The sequence below is a fragment of the Grammomys surdaster genome, unplaced genomic scaffold (assembly GCF_004785775.1).
Source record: "Grammomys surdaster isolate TR1022 unplaced genomic scaffold, NIH_TR_1.0 126176, whole genome shotgun sequence".
Classification (NCBI taxonomy): domain Eukaryota; kingdom Metazoa; phylum Chordata; class Mammalia; order Rodentia; family Muridae; genus Grammomys; species Grammomys surdaster.
In genome coordinates this window covers 2,915,722-2,926,199 of record NW_021620983.1, presented here as the reverse complement: position 1 = coordinate 2,926,199, position 10,478 = coordinate 2,915,722, and the positions used below count along the sequence as shown (strand labels likewise).

The 10,478-nt window shown below is 39.6% G+C and overlaps 1 protein-coding gene across 2 annotated transcripts in view; it reads right to left on the bottom strand.

Moving 5' to 3' along the window:
• Ints13 (integrator complex subunit 13) overlaps positions 1 to 10,422 on the bottom strand; it is a 25,290-nt gene extending 14,868 nt beyond the window's left edge. Inside the window, exons 1-5 of one of the 2 annotated variants that reach the window (XM_028757589.1) lie at positions 9,889 to 10,422; positions 8,799 to 9,034; positions 7,098 to 7,172; positions 1,573 to 1,775; positions 710 to 790 (exon numbers count right to left, since the gene is read on the bottom strand). In XM_028757589.1, coding sequence (XP_028613422.1) covers positions 710 to 790; positions 1,573 to 1,775; positions 7,098 to 7,172; positions 8,799 to 9,023 — 584 coding nt within the window. In that variant the 5' untranslated portion in view covers positions 9,024 to 9,034; positions 9,889 to 10,422. The remainder of the gene's footprint in view (positions 1 to 709; positions 791 to 1,572; positions 1,776 to 7,097; positions 7,173 to 8,798; positions 9,035 to 9,888) is intronic. The other variant, XM_028757590.1, reaches the window with a different exon arrangement.
• Positions 10,423 to 10,478: the final 56 nt, after the last annotated feature.

Below are 10,478 nucleotides of genomic sequence, written 5' to 3'. Positions count from 1 at the left end.
ACTAGTTCACATTAGCACACTAGTTCACATTAGCACACTAGTTCACAGCAAACTGTTAGACACAATGGGGAACAACTGATGGTGAGCAAGTCAGACTGACACTGGTGTCTAAAAGAGAAGGAAGGTATTCAATTCTGAATAACTGAGCTCTTAATCTGTAGGGGCTGCACTAACTCTGGAGAGCTGGTATCATAAATGAACTACAAGTTACCCAGATGTTGTCCACAGAAAGGCAAAAGTGTTTGGTATACAAAAACAAACAAACATAACACTTGATCATCCCTAAATATTGCTATGAGTATAAAGAAAAAAAATGTTCTTTTCAACTGCTATTATTTAAAATTAAATTCACACCATGGAGTGAACTCTTACATTTTGAACTAATAAATAATGAGTAATGACATCCACAATTTTCATATTTTATAAGTTCCTAGAAGGGTATGATAATGACCTACCAAAACAAATATGAATTATAAATTTAGGTATTATTTTAGCATTCTGAATCTCTTTCCTATAAAAAGAAAGTAATACTCTAAAATGTAAGGAAAATGAAAAAAAGTTCTGATCAAACTTAAAATGTTATGCTAATTTATTATGTGAGAAAAATCAAGGAAATGCTACCAAATATACTAAAAAATTGTTGCAAATAAATATGAAATTACATCATGTGACGTTAAAGACAGTTATTTCATCTATGAATTATACTCACTGATCTGAGTTTGCAGCAAGCTTATTATGCTCATGAATTGTTTCTTGGACACAGTCTTCGAGCATTCGTACATGACTGTCACTATGTTTTTAAAAAAAGAGAGAAAACTTATAGGAACAAATAGTAAGAAAACAGTCAAAACCACTATTCAGCTGTAGCATGCTGATACTGGCACATAAAATTATTTCAGCAGGGGCTAGAGGGAGTGCTCAGAATAAGAGCAAGTACTGCTCTTGCAGAGGACTCAGTTTGGTTCCCAGCACCCAAGTCCAGCAGCTCACAGGTACCTGTAACTCTAGCTGTAGGGATCTGAGGTCATCTTCTAGCCTCTGCAGTACCTGTATTCATGTGCACAAACCCACTCACAGACACATATATAATTTAAAAAATAAATACTTAAAAAAATTACTTCAGCAAAGACTGTCCTGAACATAACTCATTCAAATTATTAGCTTAAAAAAAAAATCAGTGGAAAAAAGTCTGATCAATTTACATGATAATAAACAAATAAATAACAGTTTTCACCAAGATGATTTTATTGAGACAGTTTTGCTCTATTGCCCTGGGTAACCTGAAACTCACTACATAGGTTAGGCTGGCCTCAAATTCAGGGCAGTTTTCCTGCCCCACCTCCAAGTGCTAAGACTGTAGATATGTATAAACAAATGCAGCTTATCAAGACGGACTTTTACGTAGCACTGAGAAAGTCTAGTTTCAATGTTAAAGGCAAATACTAGAAATAAAATACATCAGAGAAGCCATATGCATATCTGTACATATTTAAAGGCCATCCACACTTTGTAAAATAAAAACATAGAATTAAAATTCTCTCAAGGAGAGGATCACTGGGATTAGCAACTCACCTTTTTGCATTTGTAATGCAGATTATCCGTCCTCTGTTCCCAACTCGTTCTGCATTCTCCATGAGTAAAGTGCGAGCCTCATGTTGGTATTCAGTAATTTTGCAGAGGGTTTCCACTGCTGCAACAAGACCATGCAGAATGCTGCAGCACTCTGGATCTGCCCGAGGGTTAGGAGGCCCCACAGTAGCTAGTGCTGCCATTAGCTAAGTAAAAGGAGAAACAACTATGTTGACAAAAAAAAAATGACAAGTTAGACAAAAACTCCTAAGGAAACTACAAACCAATACTTCTTAAAATATGGACAAGGAACTGAACAGCTGGTTCAGCGATTAAGAGCACTGGTTGCTCTCCCCAAGGAACACCGGTTCAATTTCCAGCACCTACATGGCAGCTCACAACTGTCTGCAACTCCAGTTCCAGGGGATCTAACACCCTTACCAGATATATCTGTAGGCAAAACACCAATGCACATAAAACAAAAATAAGTAAATCATATATATGGATACAGACTCCCTGAACAAAATACAAATCTAGCAACACATACCATAACCATGGAGGATTACTGTCAAGGATGAAAGTGATCTTAGTATTAAATAAAGGGAGAGGAAAGGGAGGTGGGACAGTTAAAATTAAGGCATATTTGAAGGGTAATATGGAAACTCAATACAGTAGAAATTTTATAAAATAAATAAATAAATACATACATACATACATACATACATACATGTATGCATGCATGCATGGAGAAGACAGTTCCAAATGGCCACTCTTGTAACCAAATGACGCTTCTAGTAACAGGATTGAGTTATTGGCCAAAAGGACCCCACAGGAATCTCCAAACAACTCAGGCTTTTGCCAAGACTATAGGTTGCTCTTCACAACTGACAGCAAGGCTCCATTGCTGCAGACAACACACATACGACTCACTGAACATGGATATGTCAAGCTGGTGCTTTGAGAGCCTTCACTCCTACATTCCAATATCTTTGGTACAGGAAGGTACTCTGCATGCTCTCAAAACATTAAGACCTTTTATCTACAATGGGGTACAACCTGCAAGATAGGATAAGGTAATGGTGGCTCAAAGCTTGAAGGAATAACCAATCAATAACTGATTTGACTTATGGCCTGAGATGAAACCCCTACCTGATACTGCTTGTATGACCACAAACTTGAGACTAGAAAGCCCAGGGACCTAGACTAAAACCAAATAATAATGGTCTAAATAATGTAGTGATAAGTGACTTACAATGATATTCTACTATTCTCATAGATCAGTGCCTTGTTCATCCATTACTAAAGAGGCTTACTCTGTAAGAAGATGGGAACAAATACAGAGACCCACAGCCAAACATTATATAGAGAGAGAACATGGAACACTGTGGGCTAATGGCCCATAGGAAGTGGCACTACTAGGAGGTATGGCCTTGCTGGAGGAAGTGTGTCACTAGGGGTGGGATCTGCCAATCTCACATTCCCACACAGATAGCTCCAGACAGGGCTGCAGCCATAACGCCTTCTCTGCCGTGATGGGACTGCACTCATCTGAAGCTGTGAACCACAGTAATGCTTTCCTCCTTTAAACTGCTTCTGACAGGCAACAGGGAAGTAATGAACATGACTATGAAATGCATATAGAGGCAGACATATATGGGAAGAGATGGACATTTTAAAAATTAGAGGGACACTGTCTATTTTTAAAAGTAACTTAAAAAGAAAGAATATTATTTATAAACTACTATATAACCCAGCAATATAGGAAATGCTTAACAAGCATTGGTTTATTAGAGAGGATAATATATTTCTTTGGGAAAGCAGAAGAAAAAAAGCTTTGGAGTCAGATATGGATTAACATTCTCTTCAGTCTTTTATTAGCTATGTGACCCTGGCCAATCTGTTCTAGCACTTTTCCTCACCTAACTGAAAATAAAAATGATAGAACTTGTTCCACATTAGTGACACTCTTAGTCAAGCTTTATTTAATTGTCAAAAATAAGACCTAAACCCCTCAAGTGTTACAATTAGAAAAACAAAAATGTATACAGGCTAGACATGGGTGCCCCAATGGAAAGGCCATCTCTGGTGGCTGTGGGTCTTGGGCCCTTTGCTTGCATGAAGAAGGAATTACATAGCAAAGGATGTCTAAAGTCCCTCCAGTCTAAATATTTGCAACCAGCTGACTTCATTCGTTATTCATGAGGATGTCTGACATCTTGCTGTGTCAAGAATAATCAAAGTACAATGTACTACATACACTTCATACAAAATGCATTCAACATCAGTGATGGACTAGAGTTACCCTCACAATGGAGTTTCTTCCTGATGTAACTTCAGAGTATTGAAAGGTTCCTCCCAACACTAGGCATTCATGGTACTTGCTTCACTTGGTATGTTGGGTTTGCTTTTTGCGACAGGGTCTATAGTCCAGGCTACCCTCAAACTATGGCACTTGTAGTCAAGACTGATCTTAAACTCCTGATCCTGCTGCCTACATCTCCTGGGTGTTGGGAATATAAGACTGTGACATCATGCACATCAGAAGTTGTGCCAGCAATTTCTTTTATAGTCATATACTATGGATATACCTCAGTGGTACAGAAAGGAAGAGCTATAAGAGTATGTACTGATTTTTATTTATACACAAGTAGAAAGGCTCCAAGATTTTTTTTTTCATGGTACTTCCTGAAAGATAGTGCAGATGTATAGAATCCTTCAATTGTTTTCAAATAATTAACAAAATATTAAGAATATTCTGGAGAGGTAAAAGTATAAAGCTAAGCCAATAAAACCCCATTTCTTCAGTGACTTACCTCAACACGAGAAGTTAAACATCCTTACAGTTTAAAAAACTAATCACAAATACTGTAGGACCAAGCACAGTGATAAACACATGTTTTAAAGTCTTCTATTAAAACTAACCTTGGAAGGATTCCTTTCATTGAGGAGTAGTCATTAACAGAAAAATTTCTAAATAAATTCATTCAAATATTGTATTCAAATATTTCATTACTGCCTTTCATGTTGTTCATAGGCATCAGTAAAGAACTGAGGAGACTGACATCTTCTGCTCAAAATAAACAGTAGCAAAAAACAACAAAGGCTACCAGAAACTCCATGTTCTTAACTAACAAATAATAAACATAATAAACATAATGAATATAGCCTAAGTTTCTTTATGCTCATCCAACTAAGACCACAGGAAAGGAAATTTTAAAAAGCATAAACCTACCGGTCTTAATAGGGCAGGCATCTAATACTAGCCACATGGAGGTAAGGTCTGAAAAGTCTATAAAGGAGATGCAGCTCACGTCACAGTGCTTGTCTATCTAGCATGCAGGAGGCCATAAATCTAGTCCCCAAGAACACTCCCACCACTGCCACAATAAAAAAGCACAAACTCCCCATATTAAATGCAGACAATAAGTAAGAGCAATATGGAAATATCACTGAGAACTATAAAAATGGGAAACTGGCAATGAGCATAACAGTACTGAACAAGCAGAAGTCCAAGTACCTACATGGGAAGAAAGACAAGATGACACACCCCACAGAAAGGGTATATTTACAAGTAAGAGGCACCATGCATCACACAAAGCAAGACTGAAGAAGGTACTGGAAAACCTACAAATAGCTTGAAGTCAGTTACACAGCACTCTCTGACTCAGACCCTAATCCATTAACCTACTACCTTTCCCAGGCAACCACAGACAGACACAGAATCACATTAGCAACATACTCTGCGTGTATACCACCAAACACAGCAGAGCGCAAAGGCCAGGTCCTGGACTGGCACTGCCCAACAGAGCTTTATGAAACGCTGAATTTCCTGTCTGTCCTGGTCCATACACACACCGCTATCTACCTGTGGCTTACTATGCACCTAAACATAGCAAAGGGTACAAAGGAACTATAATTTTAAATTTTAAATAGCCACATAAAGCTAAAACTTCGCTTACAGAACAAAGTACTAGATTAAAAGCCACAAGATTAAATATATTATCAAAGTCTTTCTATGGATGGCAGAACCTGCCTTTCTTTCATCCCAGAAAGCTGACAATGAAGTTCACAGCATGCAGGTAAAAAGCGGGGGACCCTCTCTGGAGACCCTGCAAGGTCCCAAAGAGATCATCTGTTGACTGACATTTTGCAGTAGTCAGGAATACCCACCCACAACTGAGGCTCTCCTAAGTGGCTGTTCAGTGCCTTGCTGATAAATGAGACTGCACAGCCAAAGGTCAGCAGGCATTTAAGTGAAGTCTCAACAAGGAAAGAACTCTGGGAACAGAGAGATCAAACTGATCTTCAAATAAGTCCTAATTAATAACCCTACAGTTCTAAAAGGCATACACAACCATAAAATGAGAAAAATCTGACAAAAGGACATAATCAAAATATAAGGACAAGCTCTTGAAAATTAAAATACAGTCAAATAAAGTTCCAAATAAGAGTTAAAAGATTCAAAATAGTCAAATAATAGGGAGGTGCTCAATGAGAAAAGTGACTTTAACCTATTAATAAATATTCTAGAAAGACACAGTATCAAAGACACAACTCAGAATTTACTCCTAACTAAAAATACTATAAGGTTCAATCCAACAAATGAGAAAAGATCCACACAGGCAGATCATTGAAAATATAAATGAGGAAAGAAAAGATTCTTAAAGCCTTCAGCATTTAAATGACACGACACTGGACTTCTTCAAAAGCATCTACGGAATAGTGGCGTGAGATTCTTACAATTTTGATAAAATTATTCCTTCTATATCCAATATATTAATAAGAAGAATCACATTACACGAACTGTAGAAGCCATACTCTACCAGACAATCACACAGAGGAATCGATGCAATGTGAGAAGCAGAAGACGCCTGGTGTCATGTAGTCAGTGCAGAGGAAACCCTGAACTACCTGATACACTCGTGGTAAGACAAATACTGAGAAGCTCTGAGAGACATATATATATATACAGGTATATATGTACACAGGTGTACAATAGGTATACAGAGAAGAAAAAGAAATGATAAAGTCTACAAATAAATAATCATAAACAATATTTGGCACAGCAGTGAACAATACTTTTATGGATATTATAACTCAAATACAGAATTCTAAGAAAAATTCTAACAAAAATTCTGATTAGAAAAGACAAGGGAAAGGCATGAGTGTGGAATTCTTAGTAGATCATCACTAACAATCATGATAAAGTTTAAATTAAGAACTCAATAAGTAAAATGCTATGCAGAAATTATATTTAACATCTAAGTAAAAAAAAAGACACGACCTGACATCTGTTTGGGGTTGCTAAAATAGAGCTGTTTTTCTTGTAATATAACTTAGGGGTTTTTTTTTTTCTTTTTTTTTTTTATTGGATGTTTTATTTACATTTCATGTTATTCCCTTACCCCACTCCACCCCACCCCAAACTTAGAGTTTTAAAACACTAAAAAGATACAGAAATTTTTTTAAAAAATCAATTACTCTTAGATAGTTTTACCACGTTTAGATAATTTTCAAGAACTGCATACCTCCTGTAAGTTTTGGTCTTCTTGAGTCCAAGAATTTAAAACATGTGCTCCTGAGTCACTCACAATGAAATTCACCTAATAGATGTCAAAGAAAAAATTAGTATCCCACTCTGCTTTCACTCAGTCACCGTCACACTGTAAATCTCACACAATTCCTAGCACTGGCAATCACCTGACTCATCTATTCTGTCAGCATAAATGCCTAGGACATGCAGCTGTTATTCCAGCACTGAATATATGGAAACGCAGTGATAGATAAAACAGTTTTGTCACAAAGTGGACAGTGTCTGGGGTAAAAAAATGTGGTAAAGCAACGTATGAAAAAAACAAGCAAATAAATGAGCAGGGTAATTTCAGGGGATGACAAATGCAATGAAAAGTAACTCGGTTAACGCTTTAAGACCAGGTGTTGACACACAGGCTCTCTACAGACTGAGCAACTCCAGGGGGCTACAAACTGACTAGTGAACCAGCCACAGAACAAGCCAGGGATAGATAACTCCAAGTACAACAAACAGCAGATACAAAGGTCTTTAAATTTAAATACACTCCCCAAAAGGCAAAATCCAAAACAAGTAGAGGGTTTATAGGTAACCCTGAAGAACCAGGGTTTCTGAGCACTGACAGCCAAATTACAGACATGAACTACATTCTTTCTTCCCCTCAGTAAAATACAAAGTGAAAAAAAAGCTGGGCGGTGGTGGTGCACGCCTTTAATCCCAGCACTTGGGAGGCAGAGGCAGGTGGATTTCTGAGTTCGAGGCCAGCCTGGTCTACAGAGTGAGTTCCAGGACAGCCAGGGCTACACAGAGAAACCCTGTCTCGAAAAAAAAAACAAAAAAAAACAAAAAACAAAAAACAAAAAAAAAAAGTGAAAAAAAAACTACAAGGAATGAAAACACAGCTCAGTGTATAGTGTCTGCCTAGCACACAGCACAGTGTTAGGTTCAACTCTAGCACCACAACAAAACAAAGCCTGTCAGGTAAGATGGTAAGAACCTCGGCCAAGCAAATACTCTCATCAGCTCAGTTCCAGCCTCGGCTTCTGCAACTCAAATGGAACACATGCCATCTATCTGCAAGTAATCCTGAAACATCTAAGATACTGAAACCTAAAGGTAACTTTAGTATTTAGAATTTCTATCAAATGTCAATATCTCTTCTTACTGATGAAAACAAAAGAAAACAGAAACAAAACACCATCACAAGGAACAACAACAACAACAACAAAAACTTAGCTTTTTGGAGCTGGGAAGGTGGCTCACAACTTTAATCCCAGCAACTGAGAGAAAGAAGGTGGATTTCTTTGCGTTCAAGCCTTATCTACACAGTGAGATCCAGGACAGACAGGACTACAAAATAATAACCTCTCAACATTCCCGCCAGTTGTTCTCGAACTTCAGTTGCCTGTTCCATGCTTATAACATACTTTCTACATGGCCTACCATGTATAGCACTTACTTCAGTGGACTGTTAGAGAAGCCAGTAAGTACAGGGCACTTTGGAACAGGCCTGGAACTTGTAAGTGCTCGGCACCATCATTACTGCTGGCTGTAACTAAATACCAAGACTACACTAATCATAAAGGGCAGTTCTGCATACATTTTAACTGTACAGTTATAAGTCTACAGTAAATTCACACAGTAACTATATACACAGTTAAGTACATCATCCCATCATAATTTTGTTCATAACACTCACCAGCTTTTTGAAAGGAAATATGTCATACATTATTCTACAATATTCCATGGAAGATTCTACTGAGCAAGTCCACAAGGATTTGGAGATGGGAGCCAAAGGGATGATGCCTTGGGTCCTATTCTTCACCAGCATGTCAAATTCCACATGCTGTCTACAGGATTCTGCCATGTATGGGCAGTGATCCACAACAAACACTGTTTTATGAGATTCAGAAAAAATCTTCATTTTGCTTTAACCTGTGAAAGGATAAACATAGTAGTCAAAATGTTGACACATTAACATTTATCTTAAGTGATTTCTCACTTAGGTGTGTTTTCCTCAAGATTTGATAGGGATCCAAAGTTCAGGGAACTTTGTGCAAAAAAGGGCAAGGTAATGGCGGTAGTTCAGGGATAGGCTACACCATACCAGGCAGTCAATTTACCAAATGGAGTTAGTTCACACTTCTTTTTTTCTTTTACAAAGCACTTTTAAAATAGAAGAAAACATCTGTACACATTGTATTTAATTCCTATGTCTACAAACCACAGATCCGCTCTTCAAATGTATTTATGCTGACCCTTGTTAGGAGATGAGGGAAATCCACAGGAAAAGACTGACAGCAAGAGTACAACCCAAAACACACACACATCTCCTAAGGTAACTTCACACTGCGTCTTCCTACGGCCCAAACTCTCATCCTCTCCCTCAACTTGCAATACACTACAGTAATTCACCATGTAGACCAGAACAAACAGATGCCATCCCATGCTGGTGAGGAGGAAATACTTTCATTAAACTTTTTCTTATAAACACAGAACATGTGGTGCACTGCCCTGCTTCGCTCCTAAAATTGTAACAGACCAAAAAAAATGTTTTTTTGTTTTAAATCTACATTCTAAGAGCACATGGGAAACAGAACAAGCGTTCACGGTAAGGATGCATCTTACGGTCCCGCTATTAGCTCCTGCTGCTCTGGAACGCACCGCCCCTCCCCGCCGAAGTCCGGATCTGCAGCCTTCGGCACACACCTGGCTGCAAGGTGGGGGGGCGGGGGGGGGACGAGCAAGGTGAGCGGACAGGGGAACCCTCGGCATCGAGGTTCGCTTACTTTCGTGCGTGGTCCTGCAGTGAACGAACGGAGGCTGACGGAGAGAAGGCAGATGAGGGTAAGTGGGGAGTCGGCGCACAGTCGGTCTGGTCCCACTCGCAGAAGACTTGACTACCCGGCTCATCTCCCAACGCTCCGGCTTCTTAAGCGCAGGAGCGCGCGCATGCGCGTGCCCGCACAAGAGCGCCCTCGGGCTCGCGCGTGCGCACGGCGTCCTCGCACAGCCCCGCCATCTTCCCTTCCCCTTAGAGGCTATCGGAGGCCGAACCGGAAGAGGGCGGAGCGAGTGAGAAAAAAAAAAGCCTTTAGCGATTGTTCCTAATCCACCGTTAGGAAGAATGGTCAGAACGACCTGAGAGAACCCCCAAAGTACTAGCCGCTGCCGGGACAAACCGGCCTCGGCTCTGCACAGGGAGAGCCCACCCACTGAACCTCCCCTCTCCGCCTTCAGTCCAGGCCGGTAGCCCCTCGGAAAACACGCGAGAGCGTACGAACGAGCGGCAGGGCGAAACCCTGAGAGCAGGCGAAGAGAGAGGCCACGCCCCCTCCTTGTTCACCAATCAACGACCAGCCGCTTGCCGGGGGCGGGG